Raw genomic sequence first — 20,522 nt, 5'->3', positions numbered from 1 at the left:
AAATATATATGGCATAGTACAAAGAAGAAAATAGTCATGAAAGCTGTGATTTCCTTAACAAAATAGCCTGTGGCTATCTCTTAAATGTGAAAAACACATATATAGGTTTAAAAAAATTTAACAATGTTAAAGTCTTTATTCCCTTAATGGCAGTAGCTCATTACTTTTCTGTATCTTCCTTTTTTTTTTTTTAAGGTAACTAATCTGGATGACAGTAATTGGGCCACTGCATTCACATCACAGCGATCAGGAACCCTCACAAACACAGAATCCCACAGTGTAACAGAGGATGTTACTCTCAGTGCTGTCATGTTACGTGAGGATGATCCTGGTGAAGCTGGTAAATGGCTTTGAGCTTTTTAATGAAGTAGCCTGTACCTTTACTAAGATGAAGGAAACTGTCTCTTGTGAATGTCATTATAAAGTATTTTTGTTTAAGCTGATTAGTTATGGTAATGCCTGAGCCATTTGATGTAGTAGCTCTGGAAGGTTGAGAACCTCACCTTAGTTCTCAGATGGAGCGTCTTGCTTCAGTGTAAATACCTTGTCAGGTTAGTAGACAAGTCTCATATCTTTATTCTTTTCACATTTGTTCTGTTGAAAGAACATCTCTTTTTCTTGAGGTTTAGTTTTTATCTAATATTGACATATTTTGACGTGGATGCTAATGCTGTTTATTTGCTTTTTTCAAATAGTATCGTGACCTTTCTAGTTTTAGATTGGTTATACTATTCCCTTTTGGAAAAAAATGTTTGCTTTCCATGTGTCTGTGTGTACTCATTATTACACAGGTTCTTCACTTTATCATCATCATAAGCTAACATATAATGGTGAGAGTCAATGTGCTTACCTCTGCATGAACATTATCTTTTCTAATGGTCCATTAAAGAGTTACAATAACTATTCCCATCTGGGGGGAAAGGAAATTGCTGCTCATGGTGGTTGACCTGCTTAAGCTCACCTGGCTAGGAAGTGACTGGCACCAGGATTTGAAACTAAGTTTGATTTTACAGCCCTTCTCTTAACAGGGTGGTAACCACTGCTTCCTTATAGTATATGCCAGTAATAAGTACTTAAATTTTGAGTGATTCAGAAATCCTTTATACTGAATCTATAAAATATAAAAAATGTTTGTTTTTTAGTATGAATAATGGATGAGACCTTAAATATGATACAGTACTTTAGTAGAGTGTATATACTTTCCCTGAGTAGAACATGTCGTCTTAGTATCTGTTATAACTTTCTCAGCTACCTTGTTATGTGTTTGAAATGCAATTCAGATATTTTAAAATATGGCTCACATTTTTATAGTAATTGTTGACAGATCAGATTAATACCTAACACACCTTTGGGCTCTTAAAAGACTTGTAGGTAACAAGAGAAAAAATAGATATATTGGACTACATAAAAGTCTAACATTTCTATGCATCAAAAGATACAATCAGTAGAGTGAAAAGGCAGTCCACAGAATGGGAGACTATATTTGCACATCTTATATCCAATAGGAGGTTAATATCTAGAATGTAGAAAGAACTGCAGCTCAACAAAACAAAAAACAATTTAAAATTTAAAAATGGGCAAAGGACTTAAATAGACATTTCTCCAAAGAAGATATAAAAATGGCCAGTAAGCATATGTTAAGATGTTCAACATTACTAATCGTTAGGGAAATGCAGATCAAAACTGAAATGAGACCACCTCACAGCCATTAGGATGGATACTACCAAATCAAAACAAAATAAAACAAAAAACAGGAAATAACAAGTGTTGGCAAGGATGTGGAGAAATTGGAGCCTTTGTACATTATTTGTGGGAATGTAAAATTGTGCAGTGCTATGGAAAGCAGATGGCGATTCCTCAAAACATTAAAACTAGAGGGCACCTGGGTGGCTCAGTCGTTGAGCGTCTGCCTTCAGCTCAGGTCATGATTCCAGGGTCCTGGGATCGAGCCCTGCATCGGGCTCCCTGCTCGGCAGGAGACCTGCTTCTCCCTCTCCCACTCCCCCTGCCTGTGTTCCCTCTTTAGCTGTGTCTCTCTCTATCAAATAAATAAAATCTTAAAAAAAAAAAAAATTAAAACTAGAATTACCATATGATCAGCAGTTCTACTTTTGGATATATGCCCCCAAAAACTGAAATCAGGATCACAGAGATTTGTATACCCTTGTTTGTAGCCCCATTGTTCATAATAGCCAAAAGGTAGAAGCAACCCAAATGTCTGTTGATGGATGAATGGATAAATAAATGTATTATCTACATACTGTGGAATATTATTCTACCTTAAAAAGTAAGGAAATTCAGGGCGCCTGGGTGGCTCAGTTGGTTGGGCGACTGCCTTCAGCTCAGGTCATGATCCTGGAGTCCCGGGATCGAGTCCCGCATCAGGCTCCCTGCTCGGCAGGGAGTCTGCTTCTCCCTCTGACCCTCCTCCCTCTCATGCTCTCTGTCTCTCATTCTCTCTCTCTCAAATAAATAAATAAAATCTTTAAAAAAAAAAAATTAAAAAAGTAAGGAAATTCAGACACATACTACAACATGGATGAAACTTGAGGATGTTTTGCTAAATGAAATAAACCAGTGACGAAAGAATACTGTATGATTCCATTTATATGAGGTACCAAAAGTAATCAGCTCCTAGAAAGTAGAATGATGGTTGTCAGGGACTAGAGAAAAGAGGGGAATGGAGTTATTTAATAGGTACAGAGTTTTAGGGTTTTTTTCCAACTGAGATATAATTGACATGTAACGTTGTGTAAGTTTAAGGTGTACAACATTGAATTGATGTATTTATATATTGCACTGTGATTATTAGTGTTCGCTAACACCTCCATCATACCTTCACATCACAGAATTACCATTTCTTTTTTGGGGTGAGAACATTTAAGATCTAGTCTCTCAGCACCTTTGAACTGTATATAATACAGATTTGTTGACTATAATCAACGCTATGCATTAGATTTCCAGAACTTACTCATCTCCTAACTGCAAGTTTGTACCCTTTGACCAACATCTCCAATTTTCTCACCCCCTAGCCCTAGTAACCACTGTTCGCTTTGTTTCTGTGAGTTTGGATTTTTAAGATTCCATATGTAAGTGTTACCATATAGTATTTGTCTTTCTCTGTCAGATTTATTTCACTTAGCATAACGTTCTCAAAGTCCACCCATGTTCTCGCAAGGGGCAGGATTTTCTTCTTTCTCATGGCTGAATAATATTCCATTGTATGTATATACCACTTCTTTATCCATTCATCTTGTGATGGACACTTGGGTTGTTTCCATATCTTGGCTATTATGAATAATACTGCAGTGAACCTGGGAGTGCAGATACCTTTTCAATATCCTGTTTTCATTTCCTTTGGATATATATGCAGAAGTGAGATTATGGTTTCATATGGTAGTTCTTTTTAAAATGTTTTGAGGACGGGGCGCCTGGGTGGCTCAGTTGGTTAAGCGACTGCCTTCGGCTCAGGTCATGGTCCTGGAGTCCCTGGATCGAGTCCCGCATCGGGCTCCCTGCTCGGCGGGGAGTCTGCTTCTCCCTCTGACCCTCCCCCCCTCATGTGCTTGCTCTCTCTCATTCTCTCTCTCTCAAATAAATAACTAAAAATCTTTAAAATAAAATAAAATAAAATGTTTTGAGGAACCTCCATACTCTTCTGTAGTACTGAAGCAGTTTACATGCATAAAATATGCATAAAAGTTCCCATTTCTCTACATTGCAGCAGTTATTATTTGTCTTATTAATCATAGCCATCCTGACCGGTGTGAGGTAATAAGTTCATTGTGGTTTTGATTTATATTTTTCTGATGATTAGTAACATGGAGCATCTTTTCATATATCTATTGGCCATTTGTAGGTCTTTGGAGAAATATATTCAGTTCCTCTACCCATTTTTTAGTTAGACTGGGGTTTTTTGTTGTTGTTGTTATTGAATTGTATGAGTTCTTTATGTATTTTCGAATTAACCTCTTAGCAGATATGGTTTGCAAATGTTTTCACTCATTCCATAGATTGTGTGTTTGCTTTTTCATTTTGTTAATTGTTTCTTTTGCTGTACAGAGCATTTTAGATTGATGTAGTCTCACTTGTTGACTTTTGCTTTTGTTTCTTGTACTTTTGGTGTCATATCCAAAAAATTGTTGCCAAGACGAATGTCAAGGAGCTCTTTGCCTGTATTTTTTTCTAGGAGTTTTATGGTTTTAGGTCTTATGTTTAAGTCTTTAATCCATTTCAAGTTAATTTTTATGAGTGGTATAAGATAAGGGTCCAATTTCATTTTTCTGTATGTGGTCACCCAGTTTTCCCAGCACCATTTATTGAAAAGGCTATCCTTTCCCCACTGAGTATTCTTACTTCCGCTGTCAAATATTAGTTGACTGTACATGTGGGAGTTTATTTCTGGACTCTTTTCCATTGGTCTGTGTCTCTGTTTCTTTGCCACTATCATACTGTTTTGATTACTAAAGCTTTGTAGTATAGTTTGAGATCAAGAAGTATGATGCCTCCAGCTTTGTTCTTCTTAGGATTGCTTGGGCTATCCTGAATTGGTAGTTTTGCAAGATGAAGAGTTCTGTGGGTAGATGGTGGTGATGGTTGCACAACAGTGTGAATGTACTTAATGCCACTGAACTGTACACTTAAAAATGGTTCAGATGGTAAAAATTTGTTATATTTATCTTACCACAGTTACAATTTTTAAGAAAATACAGGAGTAAGAAAAAAAAAAAGGATGTGTAGCTGTATTTTTAAGTTTTCAAAGAAACAGAATTACCCAGGAGTATGTCACTTAACTTTTGTTCCTTTTCTTTTTGATGTGTTCTAGCATCCATGAGTATGTTTTCTGATTTCCTGCAGTCTTTCTTAAAGCACTCTTCATCTACAGTTTTTGACCTTGTAGAAGAGTATGAAAACATTTGTAGTTGTCAGGTAAGTTAACTTCACACCAAGTTAACTTGGTCAAACTTCAGTACTCTTAGTGTTTTGAACAGCCTCAACCTATGAATTTCCATACTGTATTTAAGGGGGATATCTTAGGAGTAGTGGCAGGGGTGCCATGGTTGGGAGGTTAGCCAGAGCAGCTCTGCTTTTTGCATATTGAAGGTCCAGATAAGATTTCTTTGGGAACAGAAGGATTCTGCTGCTTTAAAAAAAGGAAAATCCAAAATATACAAAGAACTCTTAAAATCCAATAATTAGGAAATGAACAGTCCAATTAAAAAAATGGACGTGGGGCTCCTGGGTGGCTAAGTTGGTTAAGCATCCGACTCTTGGTCTCAGTGCCAGTCTTAATCTCAGGGTTGTGAGTTCAAGCCCACGTTGGGCTACATGCTGGGCATGGAGCCTACTTAAAAAAAAATAACAATACAAAATATGTTAGTAGAAACCACACCAGAGAAGATACACAGATGGCAAATAAGCATATGAAAAAATGTTCAACATAATTTGTCATTATGGAATTGCAAATCAAAACAATGAGATGTCACTGTACACCTATTAGAATAGCAAAAATCCCAAACACTAACAACACCAAATGCTGGCAAGGATGTAGAACAGCAGTAACTCTCATTCATTGTTGGTGGGAATGCAAAATGATACAGCCGCTTTAGAAGACAGTTTCTCGGTTTCTTACAAAACTGAACATACTCTTATCATATGATTCAACAAACATTCATACTCTGGTATTTACCAAAATAAGTTAAAAACATATGCCCACACAAAAATCTGCTTATAGATGTTTATAGCAGCTTTCTTCATAATTGCCTAAACTTAGAAGCAACCAAGATGTCCGTTAGTAAGTGAATGGATAAATCAACCATGGTACAGCTAGAAAATGGAATATTGTTTGACGCTAAAACGAAATGAGCCATCAAGCCATGAAGAGACAAGGATAAACCCTAAATGTATATTATTAAGCTAAAGAAACCACTTTGAAAAGGCTACATACTGTATGAATTCAACTATATGACATTCTGGAAAAGGCAAAACTTGGAGAGAGTAAAAAGACCTGTGGTCGCCTGGGGATGGGGAAAATGAGCATGAAAAGTGGATGGGTCTTTGGAGGAGTGAAACTGCTCTGTATGAGATTATAATGTGGATACCTGTCATACATTTGTCAACCCGTAGAATATACAACACCAGTTGGACGCCTCAGTAGCTCAGTTGGTTAAGCGTCTGCCTTTGGCTCAGGTCATGGTCCCAGGGTCCTGGGATCGAGTCCCACATCGGGCTCTTTGCTCAGCGGGGAGCCTGCTTCTCCCTGTGCCTGCCTCCCCCCCTGCTTGTGTTCCCTCTCTCTCTCTGTGACAAATAAATAACCCTTATATAAGCTATGGACTTTGGGAGATAAGGACAGGTCAGTGTTAGTCATTGATTGCTGTAGCAAATGTTCTGTTCTGGTGCTGGATATTCATATTCATAGTAAGTGCTGGAGTTGTATGTGAAGCCAGAAAGTAATGGGAACTCTGTACTTTCTACTCAATTTTGCTGTGAACCTAAAACTGCTTGAAAAAATTGTCTATTTTATTTTATTTGTTTATTTTATTTATTTTAGAGAGAGAGTGCTCACATGAGCTGGGGGAAGAGCAGAGGGAAGAGGAGAGGGAAAGGGAAATAATTTCAAGCAGACTCCGCATGTTGAGCATGGAGCCTGACACGGGGCTCAGTCTCACGACCCTGAGATCGTGACCTGAGCTGAAACCAAGAGTTGGCTCCTTAACTAACTGAGCCACTGAGGCGCCTACAAAAAAATTAAGTCTATTTAAAAAAAAAAAAAAGGAAAAGGGGTACCTGGCTGGCTCAGTTGGAAAAGCATGCAACTCTTTTTTTTTAAGATTTTATTTATTTATCTGACAGAGAGAGAGACAGGAGAGAGGGAACACAAGTAGGGGGAGTGGGAGAGGGAGAAGCAGGCTTCCCGCCGAGCAGGGAGCCCGATGCGGGGCTCGATCCCAGGATCCTGGGGTCATGACCTGAGCCGAAGGCAGCCGCTTAACCGACTGAGCCACCCAGGCGCCCCGGAAAAGCATGCAACTCTTGACTTTGGGATCATGAGTTCTAGCCCCACACTGGGTGTAGAGTTTACTAAAAAAATAAATAAATAAACTAAAAAGAAAAAAAAAGGACTTCAAATAACTATTGCATTTAAGAATAATTAAAATAATAATAGCCAATATTTTTTGAGCATTTAATATTGTTTCAATAATCAGTCTCTGAATTGTTCCATTATAAAAGCAGTAGCTTCATTAAATTAAAAAAAACAATAATAATCAGTGAATTACTGGAGTTAGGATTCCAATAGAAAATTTAATAATGAGAAGTACAGATAACATTTTTATTAAACCTTGCCCTTAAGATAAAAGGACCATTACTTCATGAATACTTTTAAAGGGAGGGAGAAATTGTGGTGGTAGTGATTCTTCATGTTCTGAATGAGAGCGATGCTGTTTCCTAGTTCCCCTTGATAAGATAAGGAAGTACTATTCATAACCTTTGAGAAAGGTTTCCTTTACCCTATGTCCTTAGGCTTTCTGATAAACAATTTTGTGTATGTTTCTGGGGAGAACATCCATACTTTTCATTAGATTTTCACACATGCCTCAACCTGAAAAAGGTTAAGAACTACTGTTTTAGAACAAGGAAGGACTTTGGTTAAATTTTGGCTAGAAATGACAATTTTTTAGTACCAATCTTTTTTTTTTTTTTTAATAAGAGCTAGAGTGCTTGCCCGTGGGGTTGGGGTGGATGAGGAGGATGGGCGGGGGGAGAGGAGAGAGAATCCCAGGTAGGCTCCACTTGTAGCATGGAGCCTGACTAGGGGTCCAAGACCATGACCCAAGCTGAAATCAGGAGTCAGACGCCCAACTGACGGAGTCCATCGGGCACCCCTCAGTACCAATCTTAAAATGTTTTTCTTGATTTGTTATATGATACTAATTTTTCAGGCATAATTTGAAGGTATCTTATTTTTAATTTTCATTGCTGTGCTGTTAGTTTATGTTATGATTTTGTCAGGTATACGTTAGATTTAGCTTTTTTTAGTATAAACAAGAAGAAAAAAATACACCCGTGGCTGTTATTGTTGAATCTGAAATCTAGAGTATGTTAAAACTTTTGCATATGTACTCACATAAACATACCTTACTTCACAGGCTGTTTCTAGTGGGAATGGTATATTGCATTCAATTTAAAAAGGCAATAGATAGGCAGGAACAATTTATAATAACAGTGTGTGTGTGTGTGTGTATTATACATGTATATATTTAGTTTTAGCACCCTGCAGTTGAAGAATACAAAGTTATGACTCAGAATGATAGAAAACCTCTTTACCGCTGTGTTTTTACGTCAGGTGAATATACTGAGTAAAATAGTGAGCCGAGCAACACCTGGACTTCAGAAGTTCTCAAAAACAGCCAGTATGCTCTGGCTTCTTCAGCAGGAGATGGTCACGTGGAGGCTGCTGGCTTCTTTGTACAGGTAAGGTTGTGTAGGGCTGACTCATCAGGGAAATAAACACACAGTAACCAGTAGGCAAATTAATTTAGAAGTTAAAAGTAGGATGTGTTTGGAAATCGGTTCTGCTGTTTATGATATTTATCATTTCGAATGCCTTGTCATTAGATCATTGTCCGGGGTGAGCTAGGAGGGAAGAGGGAAATACTAGGTCATAAAGCTGGTAGCTCCCAAGAATATATGTATAACGATTTAAGGAAAGTGGTGAAAGTACTTCAATACTTAGGAGATGGTAGATAAGAAAAAGAACTGAGGGGCGCCTGGGTGGCTCAGTCGTTAAGCATCTGCCTTCGGCTCAGGTCATGATCCCAGAGTCCTGGGATCGAGCCCCGCATTGGGCTCCCTGCTCAGTGGGAAGCCTGCTTCTCCCTCTCTCACTCCCCCTGCTTGTGTTCCCTCTCTCACTGTGTCTCTCTCTATCAAATAAATAAAATCTTAAAAAAAAAAAAAAAAAGAAAAAGAACTGAAAAACAGACTTCATGTCAAGCGGCACTTTGAAAGAAGTTAACCACATTTTCCTTCTCTCAGATGCTCAGTAGCTTTGGCTCTTATTCTGTTGCTTTTTCATCGTGATGAGAAAATCTTGAAAGAAAATCAGATTATTTAATTTTTGCCATGTGAAAACATTATATTAAAAGGTTAGGTGTCTCCATTAGTAGGTAGCCAAGAAAAACTTTTTGCAGTGTGTATTTTTAATATTGGTCTTGTTCAGGTCTCAATATCAGATCCAGAAGGTATTACTTGTAACTTTGTTGTTAAAGAATGATTAAGTTTGATTGGAAACTCATTCGTTTATGCTGGGTAGAATGCAGGTTTGTGTATATATGTAGTTTAAAAAGTGATTTCATATATAAATTAAGGCTTTTTCATTTTGTGTTATTTTTCCTCAGAGACAGAGTACAGTCTGCATTAGAAGAGGAAAATACTTTTGCAGTTATGGTAAGCTTAAGATTAATTTTTTCCTCTATAAATATTTAAAAATTAAAATGGTTTTTAGTAATAGAATTTGGTTTTTGACCATCTTGAGTTTCTTCATTTTAAAAATTTTACAAATAAGTGCTCGCTTCGGCAGCACATATACTAAAAATTTTACAAATAAAAGGTAACAATCTCATAAAATGATCAAATACCAATTTATATTACAGTAAAAGGTAAAAGTCCTCTTTTATCTCCCTTACTCTTCAGTCTAAGAGTTTGCTACCAGATACTTTTCTGTGTATCCTTATATGTTTATATGTACACATAGTTTTTTTAATGTATAGTATGATTTCATTTATACATTATACTGAGTTTCTTTTTATTCAATATTTTTTTTAATGTCAGTTCATGTAGATTTACCTTATTTTTTTATAGTATGCCAGAGTGTAAGTGAACCATAATTTTTTCAGACATTCTGATGGACATATTTAGGTTATTTCCAGTATTTCTGCTATAGCAATCAGTAATGCTATGAGCATTTTTCATATTTATCTGTATATTCCAAAATTTTCTACATTTCTAGAAGTGAAATTGTTGGGTCAAAGTTTGATAGAAATTATCATATTACCTTCCCAATGGAATGTACTGACGGTGGGTGAAGATGTTTAATATCAATCATTTGATGTTGCCAATTGGAGGGAAAGTGTGTTACTTTAATATGCAGATCATTGATCGTTAGCAAGGTGGAGTGTTCTTCATTCTTAAGCATTAATATTCTTAATACAAATTCTATATTCATATTCTTTGCTCATTTTCCAATTATTGTTTCCTCTTGTATATGTTAAAGATAGTCTTCTGTTACTTGTCTTTCAACTTTGCTTAAGGGGTCTTTGTTAAGCAGACATTTCGATTTTTATGTGCTCACATCTGTCAGGTTTTCCTTTGTCATTCATTATTTTGTGTCTTATTAAGGAAGGCCTTTCCTACCTATTTAAAATATTCTCCAGTGTTCTCTTCTAACCCCAAATCTTATTTTCTTGGAATTCACCTGGAGTAATTTTGTCTCTGAAGTAAGAAAGAGATTTAATTTTTTTCAAATGGATATCCATTTAGTCCAACACCACTTATCAAACAAATGTATTTATCATATTTATACGTAGGTCTTTTTTCTCTTTTATTGATTGATTCATTTAAAAACCAGTATTATATAACTAAGTCTGTAATTCAGAAGTTTTGATATTTGGCAAGGTAAGTCTCCCTCCTCATTTAGAAATACATTTTTGCACACTTTTTTCCAGCTAACTTTACAATTTTCAAGTTTTTTTAAGCCCTGTTGGGATATTTATTGAAGTGGTATTGAATTTGTAAATTTCGGGAGAAATGACGTCTTTACATGTTGAATCTGTTTATGACCATAGCATATCTCTGTATTTATTTAGATTTTTTTAAATTAACATGTAATGTATTATTGGTTTCAGAGATACAGGTCTGTGATTCATCAGTGCTCATTACATCACGTGCTCATTACCCAGTGCTCATTATATCACGTGCCCTCCTTAATGTCCATCTCCTAGTTACCCCAACCCTCCACCCCCTCCATTTATTTAGATTTTTTTATAGTTTATATAAACCTGTACTTTTCTCTATAAAAGTCTGTATAAATCCTATTGTGAAGGGACTCTCTGTCCTTATATTTTCTAATTAGTTATTACTGTCAAATAGAAGGTTAATGATTTGTGGGTAGAGCTCATATTTAGACATTTTTCTGAACTCTTACTAGCTCCAGCTGGTTTTTTCATTTGATTTTATTGAGTTTTCTACATTGGCAGTAATTGTCTACACATCGTAAGTTTCCTTTAATCCTTCTAATCTCATTTCTTTTACTTGCCTTATAACATTGACTAGGAACACCTGTACAGCATTGAATTGTATTAGTAATAGCAGGCATTTTTTTCTTATTCCTGACTTTTGATAAGAATGCTTTTGTTTTGGGGTGCCTGGGTGGCTCAGTCGTTAAGGGTCTGCCTTCGGCTCAGGTCATGATCCCGGGGTCCTGGGATCGAGCCCCGCATTGGGCTCCCTGCTCGGCAGGAAGCCTGCTTCTCCCTCTCCCACTCCCCCCTCCCCCTGCTTGTGTTCCCTCTCTCGCTGTGTCTCTTGCTCTCTGTCAAATAAATAAATAGAATCTTTAAAAAAAAAAAAAAAAGAATGCTTTTGTTTTATTGCAGATTAAGGGTTTTGCTTTTTTTTTTTTCCTCTTAACTAGCTAAGAGTTGGGATGGGTATTGAACGCAATCAGATATGTTTTAGCTTCCATGAATATCTGCTTTATTTATTAATGTAATGGCTTGCATTTTCCTAATGTTGAGTTATCTTCAAGTAGGATAAACTCTGTTATCATATATTCCTAAATATACTACTAAATTTTATTAGCTAATATTGAGAACTTTTGCAAATGTATTTTCTTTTTTTGTGACTTATCCTCATCCAGTTTTGGTGTATTATGTTAGCTCTCCAGAACAAGATCATAAATCTCCCATAATTTTTTCATAATCTGTTTGAAGAACATGGAAACTACGTAAAAATATGCCTTTAAAATCATAAAGACCAGGTAGCCTTTTGGGGTTTAATTGCTTTTTATTTTCTGATTATAAAAGTAATTCATGTTTGAAACAACTATAAATACATCAGAAAAGGAGAAAATAAACATTTTTATAGTAAATGGTTTCAGTCATACATGTCTGTTAATCTGCTCTTTCACCTAAAATATTTTTAATATCTTTTCAATCTTTTAATTTATTCACTCTATAAACACTATTTCTTTTTTTTTTAAGATTTTATTTATTTGACAGAGAGAGACACAGCGAGAGAGGGAACACAAGCAGGGGGAGCGGGAGAGGGTGAAGCAGGCTTCCCGCAGAGCAGGGAGCCTGACGTGTGGCTTGATCCCAGGACCCTGGGATCATGACCTGAGCTGAAGGCAGATGCTTAATGACTGAGCCACCCAGGTGCCCCTATAAACACTGTTTCATTCCAGTCTATAAATAGTGATGACTTTGATGTTTATTCCATACTTATTACTACTTAGTTCTTTTTCTGGTTTTACATATTAGTTAGAACTTCTAAGTAAAGTTGAATAATTGACAGGAATTCTTTTCACCGTCTCAATTTTATTTTTTTTTTAATTTTAAAGATTTTATTTATTAGAGAGAGAGTGCAAGCAGGGGGAGAGGGGCATAGGAAGAGGGACAAGCAGACTCCCCACTGAGCATGGAGCCCAATGTGGGACTCAATCCCAGGACCCCGAGATCATGACCTGAGCCAAAGTCAGATGCCTACCCAACTGAGCCACCCGGGTGCCCCATCTTCTCAATTTTGAAGGAATGTCTCTCTATAGTTATCATTTGCTATAGATTTCAACTAGATAGTCTATTATATTGACAAAACATTCTTCTATTTCTAATTTATGAAGATATTTTTATCAAGTGACATTTGGCATCTATCAAGATGTTCATGTTGCTTTTTCCTTTAACCCACAAATAAGATGGATTAATTAATAGATTTGACCCATGCTTCTACTGGTCACAATATCTTACCTTTTGATATACTGCTTAATATTACTTGCTAATATTTATGTGAAGTTGGCTTTTAAAGTCAATCTTAAGACCCTTGGATTGTTAAGTTTTATTACCTATCAACTTCTGCTATGTAAAGTGAAAAGAGTTTAAAGTTTTTAAATGTTCACTTTCTGATATGTCACATGACTACATACTGCCCTTTATTAAGACTTTTTTGTTTGTTTCATTTTGTCCTATGTTTTATTTTTCCCCACAACACCACCTCTGGGGACCCGTGTTAAAATTCCGAGTGTAGCCAAAGAATTAAAGTATCAAGTAAGAGCAGCTGCAAATTGATGTAGCAGTTTGAAATTTACTTAGGAAAATTTTTGAAACATGAATATCCAGATTTGTTGTATGGTTAAATGTTTATGGGTAATTAAATATAATTATGTCAGATTCACTTTAAAATAATATTCTTAGAACATCTTTTTTTTTCTTTCCTTCAAATAATTTTTTTAATAGGCTCTTAATGCCAGTGAGAAAGTGGTGGTGGAAGCATTATTTCAGCGAGATTCACTTGTCCGCCAAAGTCAGGTATGACTAGAATTTTGAAATGTTTTTTTATGAAACATGGAAAAAAGGTAAATGACATACAGAGAACTGAAACTTTTTTAAGTTTAAAACATTAAAAATTTTTTTCTTTTTGATCTTTCACTTGTAATTAAAAGGCATTAAGAACCTTGTTCTTCAGTTTTTGAATAATGGCCCTAGTATTTGCAGGAATAGCCTTTTAAGAATTGTATAGAACATTTCATTCTTTTGCCATATTTGTATATCTTAAAAAAGTAAAAAATGGTTGGAAAAATTGTTGGTATTTTTTTAAACAAACCTTTTTTGAATTAAGGATGTAAGTACCACTTCAAATAAAACACTGACAGATTTTATAGTTAATACTCTTTTTTTTTCTCTCTCTTTCCTAGCTGGTGGTGGATTGGCTAGAGAGCATTGCCAAAGATGAAATTGGAGATTTTTCTGATAATATTGAGTTTTATGCAAAATCAGTGTATTGGTAAGTTACTAAACATTTATTCTTAAAGTCACTCAACATTGGTTTTGTTTATCTTTCAACAATATTTATTCAGTTCTTACTGCTTATTCAGTCTGTCAGCAAAACAGATAAAAACTCTGCCTTTATGTAAAGCGTTATAATTCTTTAAGAGAGTTAGACCACAAATATTTAGCCTGTTGGGTAAGTAGAGCTTTGAAAAAAAGAGTCGGAGTTAATAGATAGAGGATGACAGTGGGTACAGTTTTAAATAGAAGAGGTAATCAGAGCAGACCTCTCTAAGGAAGTAACAAGTAGTGAGTGAGAGGAGGCAAAACATGCAAACATCTGGGCGACAAGTGTTGTAGGCAGAAACAGAAACTGCAAAGATCCAGAAAATGTAGAATATTTACACAAGGAGGCCAGTGTGAACACAGCAAAGAAAAGTATGGTAGGCAATGAGATTGAAGAGGGTCAAATCCTCTAGGACCTTTATAGGCAGCCCAGGGTAAGGCTGTGGGACTTTATTCTGTATGTGATAGAAAACCTTGAGAATAGAATAATGACATGGTCTGATTTGTGTTTTCAAACAGTTAACTGGCTATATTTTCTTAATAATTGTAATTCGATCATCAAGAAGATACTTCAGCTATGTTTCCAGCTACTTGTGATTTTTTTAAAAAAACTTTGGTCGTTAATGCTTTAATCCTTCTAAATTATTGTAGGATCTTGAAACGAAACAGCATGCCTAAGTTAAAGGGACAGTTTATTTCAAGTCTTGAAGAAAAAGTTCAGATGGTGTTCCAGTTACACCTGTACAAAGTCTGCAAGTCCATTGTTATAGCTTTTCTCTGCTTAACTAGGAAATTAGTGCTATTCAGTGTTTGTTAAAAATTAAATCTCGAGGAGTTACGAATTTTCTGAAAAAAGAAATTTTCATTTAAAATTTAAAAATTTAAGGTAAAATGCCTTAAGGATTTTTTTGCACATTTTTTATGGTTAGTCTCCTTTTCTTACCGATCAGTGGAACAGAATATAGAACCCAAAAACAGACCCACATTAGATGGTCTGTTGGTGTTCAATAAAGGCATTAAGCAGTCCAGTGGGGGGAATGAATGTCTTTTCAACAAACCATGCAGAAAAAACTGGGTATTGATGCAAAAAAAGGTCAACCTTGACACCTCCCTCACACCATACCCAACATTTAATTCAAGATGGATCACGAAAGCTAAAACCACAGAGCTTTTAGAAGAAAACATAGGAGAACATCTTTGTGACTTGGGATAGGCAAGAGTTTCTTAGGTCATAGGAAGCAATAATTGGGGAAAATTGATTGGACTTCATCAAAGTGAATAACTTCTCATTAAAGACATCATTAAGAAAATAAAAGGGAGCAAGCCACACACTGGAAGAAACGTGTAAGACTTGTAGCCAATAGAGAACTACAACTCAATAATAAAAGGATAATGCAGTAAAAAAAAAAGGGCAAAGATTTGAACAGGTACCTCACAAAAGCGGAGAGATGAATGGCCAATAAAGACATGTAAACATGTTCAGCATCATTAGTCATCTGAGTTAAAATACCTCTTTCTGTTTAGCATTTTTGCATGTTTTTCTGTGTTTGTACTTTTTCTTACTTTGACTTGATTTTATTGTCTTAAATAAACCTACTAAAATTACTGTTGTAAAAACTTTTGTGCTTTTTCTTGCAGGGAAAATACCCTACATACCCTGAAACAGCGGCAGCTACCTTCTTACATAGGAAGTGTCCGTCCCCTTGTCACCGAATTGGTAAGTTTCATTGAAATGAAAGTTGTCTTCAAGGTTGTTTTTTAAAGGCTGAGAATTTTCTTTCACACAGATCCTTGTTTTGGTTTCCCAAAGGTTTGCATATACCATTTAACTCAAACTACTCAGTTGCATTTGAATTTGATGGAATGTATTTGAACATATCTATGACCCCTGATTTGTAAATTGTAAAAGAAGGTAGCGAAAGTGATTTGCCAGCTGTAAAAACAAATTTATTTTGGTCTTACAGTAAGTTTGACTCTTCAACTATGAGGTGATGATTTATGAAGGCTCTTATATATAAAAAGCAGGGAAAAAAAACCTTTGAATTAGCTTGAGGTTAGAAAGGTCATTCTAGGATATGAGTAATAGGAATAACAGTAGATTTGAAAAGAACAGGAGTCTAATTCTTGTAGAAATAAAGGAGTAGAGCTTTGTGACAGGTGGAGACATGTGAACTAAATGTTTATAATGAAAAGTGAGAGAGATAAGTAACAATTGGAAAAATTGATAGAATTCCATTGAGTAACAAAAGTGGTTTTGATGAAAATTGTTTGGTAACTACTAGAAGAGCTTGAAATAAATCATAGCTAAATTACCCTGTAGCAAGCAACCAAAAATCATTTAATCTTAACATCTGGAAAGTGGTGATTTCCTTCTTGCCAGAAAGAGACCGTGTTCCAAAAAGGAATGATTGTATCAGTCTGCAAAATATTTGTGGAAGAGCTATTTCACCTATTATGAACTTTATTTTCTGAATCGATATTCATAATACCATATACTTAGTAACATTTGAAATAAGAGTCACATTAAAATAGTTTTTCACTTAAAATTCATCATGAAGATCACATGAGCTCTTTGCTGCAAGAGTGAGGACAGTATGTTATCCCAAATGTTTAAAGGCACATTTTGTTCTATCTATGAAAAATAGTAGGTGGGAATAACTGTTTTAGGTGGATTTTATTTACTAGAAATGTGTTCTTAAAACATTTTTTTATTGGACACCGGTGTGTTTTATTTGGCCTTAGTTCCATAATGGGCTCTCTTCCCATATGTTCTCAAAGTACCAGCTCAGCATTTTCAAGTCACAGAATGTATTGTCGACTTCCCCTTTAGTTTTTTCTCTGTGCTCATTCTCCATCTAGGCCTAATTCTGTTTAGAATTAACTTGGTTGTGTAATTGCTACAACAGAGTACAGCTCATGTCAGCTTGAATGGTGAGTGGCATTTTTAGAATTGTCTGGCTAGGCTGCCATAGTGGTGTTACCGCCTTGCCTGATCTAGGCGTGCACCTTTGTGGGTCAGCAGAGTTTGTTTTGAATGGGCAGCAGACAGTCGTGTGACTATCCGGGACACCTGTGATACTCTCACTCCCTTTGTTACTTAACTAAATTGTAAATAAATTTATTTCAGTATAGAAACTCAGAAGATTTATCATCTCTTGGTGATGTTTAAAATGTACAAAGAATTTATCGTTGATTTTTTGGGGGGGGCGTAGGACCCAGATGCTCCCATTAGACAAAAAATGCCCCTTGATGATCTGGATAGAGAAGATGAAGTCCGATTACTCAAGTATCTTTTCACTTTAATCCGTGCTGGAATGACAGAAGAGGTAAGTCCTATATCCCTGCTTCTTCAGTTTCAAAGTCATAGGCTCTTTTTTTTTTTTTTTTAAAGATTTTATTTATTTGACAGAGACACAGCGAGAGAGGGAACACAAGCAGGGGGAGTGGGAGAGGGAGAAACAGGCTTCCTGCGGAGCAGGGAGCCCGATGTGGGGCCTGATCCCAGGACCCTGGGATCATGACCTGAGCCGAAGGCAGATGCTTAATGACTGAGCCACCCAGGTGCCCCTTCAAAATCATAGACTCTTTAAGTTATAAGGGATCTTTGTGACACCTAGTATGTCTCCTCGATGCAGTAATCTCTTCCACAGTATTTCTGGATCTCCCTTCTGTTTGAACGTTTTCAGAAGGCAGTGCATTCTTGTTTGTGCAACTCTAATAGAAAATTCTTTTTAAGAAGTCAAATTTTGCCTCCCTGTGTTGTACCTCATACCCTAGGCATAACCCCGTTATTTTTAGTTCTGATTTTTTTTTTTTTAAAGATTTTATTTATTTATTTGACACACAGAGAGATAGAGAACACAAGCAGGGGGAGCGGCAGGCAGAGGGAGAAGCAGGCTCGCCGCCAAGCAGGGAGCCCGATGTGGGACTCGATCCCAGCACTCTGGAATCATGACCTGAGCCGAAGGCAGACGCTCAACCGACTGAGCCACCCAGGCGTCATTTAGTTCTGATTTTTAAGAGTTAAGAATGTATCTGACCCTGATTGCTTTTCTAGGTGACACTATTTACCCTTGAATGGCCCTCAGACTTCTTCCTTTTAATCTTTTAGAAATCTCTTTTGTGATAGTTAAAATCTTATGTATAGAATGTGAAGTATCTAATTAGCTTACTGGATGGCTTGGCTGACTCTTGAGGTGAGACAGTCTGATACCTGGGAGCTTGCACCTGTTTTGCAGTCTTCTTGGTGATGTTCTTTAGGTAGATATATGTTAGTTCAAACTATTGTAATTTCCTATGGTAGTAAGTCTTGAATTATTAAGCATCATTCTTATTTTTTAATTAAGAAAAGAAGTGGTTATTACATACTTATTTTATTCAGAAAATATTTAAGTTCCAGCCCCTCTGCCTGGTGATGTGGGAAATAACAGTGGCAAATAAGGATGTATTTTAAAAAACAGAAAACAAAAATATCACTTACTGAAGGCTTGAAAAACAAAAATTCTCAAGATCTCACTACCTTTACGTAACTACAGATAGTGGGGTTTTTTATAATTATTATTTACATACAGCGCTCTTTTTTTTCTGCCTTTTTTTTTTCTTAGAGATAGCAAGGACTTCAATAAAGTCCGTATTTTCCATCGTTTCCATTTACAAGCAAATAATAATACAACCCTGAAACCCAGAGAGCTTGGGTGACTTCCAAGGTCACAGGATTAGTGAAATAATCAAGGCTGGAATGCAAGGCTCTGATCCCAGTTCAGTGCCTATTCTATTACAGTGCGGTCAGTCTGGCTCTACTACTCACTGTGTGTCCATGAGTAAGCTAATCACCTTTGGGCCCCAGTTTTCTCATCTATGAAACAGGCACATAATTAGCACCTCTCTCGTTGGGTCAATATGAGGATCAAGTGAGGTAATTCATGTGAAGTAGCTAGCACAGTGTCTGGCTCATAGTAAATATTCAATGAACGAGAACTCTCATTATTATTAACATTTTCACCTTACATATGAAGAAACTAAGTATTAGAGCCTCAGAAAGACTTGACAAGAGAACAAGATTTTTTTTTTTTTTTTAAGATTTTATTTATTTATTCATGAGAGACAGAGGCAGAGGGAGAAGCAGGCTCCCCGCTGAGCAGGGAGCCCGATGCGGGACTCGATCCCAGGACCCCGGGATCATGACCTGAGCCGAAGGCAGACGCTTACCCATCTGAGCCACCCAGGTGCCCAAGAGAATAAGATTTTTTTTCTTTTTCTTTTTTCCTTTTACCTTTTGGCCCCCTTCATCCATTTCTCCCAACCCCCACCTCTGGCAACCACTGTTCTCTGTATTTATGAGCTGCTTTTGTTGTTTACCTTTTTAATTCCAAATGTAATAAGAGAGGTCACATGATATTTTTCCTAGTCTGACTTATTTCACTTAGCATAATGTTCTCCAGGTCCATCTGTGTTGGTGCAGATGGCATTGTATACCTATGTACCACATCTTTTTATCCATTTATCTGTCAGTGAACACTTAGGTTGTTTCTGTATCTTGGCTGTTGTAAATAATGCTGCAGTGAACATGGGGTGTATATATATTTTCAAGTTAGTGTTTTTGTTTTCTTCAGATAAATACCCAGAAGTGGAATTATTGGATCATATGGTTTTCCTATTTTAAATTTTTTAAGGAACCTCCTTACTGTTTTCCACAGTGGCTGCACCAGTTTGCATTCCCATCAGCAGTATGCAAGGGTTCCCTTTTCTCCACATCCTCGCCGGCACTTGTGTTTATTATCTTTTGATAAGACCTTTCTTTTGTACCTCTTTTGAACATCATCATAATCATAGTATAATACATTGAGGTTTTTTTAACAACTTTATTGAGATATAATTCACATACCATATAATTCATCCTTTATCTTGTATTTAAAATATACAAGTCACTAGTTTTGATACATTGCATTATGCATTTATTTTCCATTGTGGTAAAATATATATAACACATTTTGTCATTTTAACCATTTTTGGTGTACATTTCAGTGCCACTAATTGCATTTACAATTTTGTGAAACCATCACTATGTTTCCAAAAGCCTTTTCAGCAACCCAAACAGAAACTCTGTAACCATTATGTAATAACTCCCCATTTCTCCCTTCCCTCAGCCCCTAGCAACCTCTAATCTACTCTCTCTCTGTATGAATTTCCTATTCTAGCTATTTCATGTGAGTGGAATCATGCAATATTTGTTCTTTTGTATCTGATTTATTTTGATTAGAAAAATGTTTTCAAGATTCTATATACAGTTTTTATCCTTTTTTAGATAGCATATCAAAACATTTTTCCATGTTACTACATTTATAATTTTTAATAGCAACAAATCTAGAATGATGTTTGGGGTAGGATATTCTTTAACTGGTCATATTAATTGGG

At 36.1% G+C, this 20,522-nt stretch overlaps 1 protein-coding gene across 3 annotated transcripts in view; it reads left to right on the top strand.

Moving 5' to 3' along the window:
* Positions 1–20,522, top strand: part of NUP107 (nucleoporin 107) — a 49,620-nt gene that overhangs the window by 6,575 nt on the left and 22,523 nt on the right. For all 3 annotated transcript variants that reach the window (XM_045873011.2, XM_054506939.2, XM_064590922.1), the window contains 8 exons: positions 196–340; positions 4,826–4,929; positions 8,348–8,475; positions 9,402–9,450; positions 13,512–13,583; positions 13,970–14,058; positions 15,747–15,825; positions 17,321–17,434. In XM_045873011.2, the coding sequence (XP_045728967.1) occupies positions 196–340; positions 4,826–4,929; positions 8,348–8,475; positions 9,402–9,450; positions 13,512–13,583; positions 13,970–14,058; positions 15,747–15,825; positions 17,321–17,434 (780 nt within the window). The remainder of the gene's footprint in view (positions 1–195; positions 341–4,825; positions 4,930–8,347; positions 8,476–9,401; positions 9,451–13,511; positions 13,584–13,969; positions 14,059–15,746; positions 15,826–17,320; positions 17,435–20,522) is intronic.

Source organism: Mirounga angustirostris, unplaced genomic scaffold, assembly GCF_029215605.1.
Source record: "Mirounga angustirostris isolate CCGP_5_RB_7025 unplaced genomic scaffold, mMirAng1.0.hap1 SCAF_5, whole genome shotgun sequence".
Lineage (NCBI taxonomy): Eukaryota > Metazoa > Chordata > Mammalia > Carnivora > Phocidae > Mirounga > Mirounga angustirostris.
This window is presented reverse-complemented; position numbering and strand designations above follow the sequence as displayed.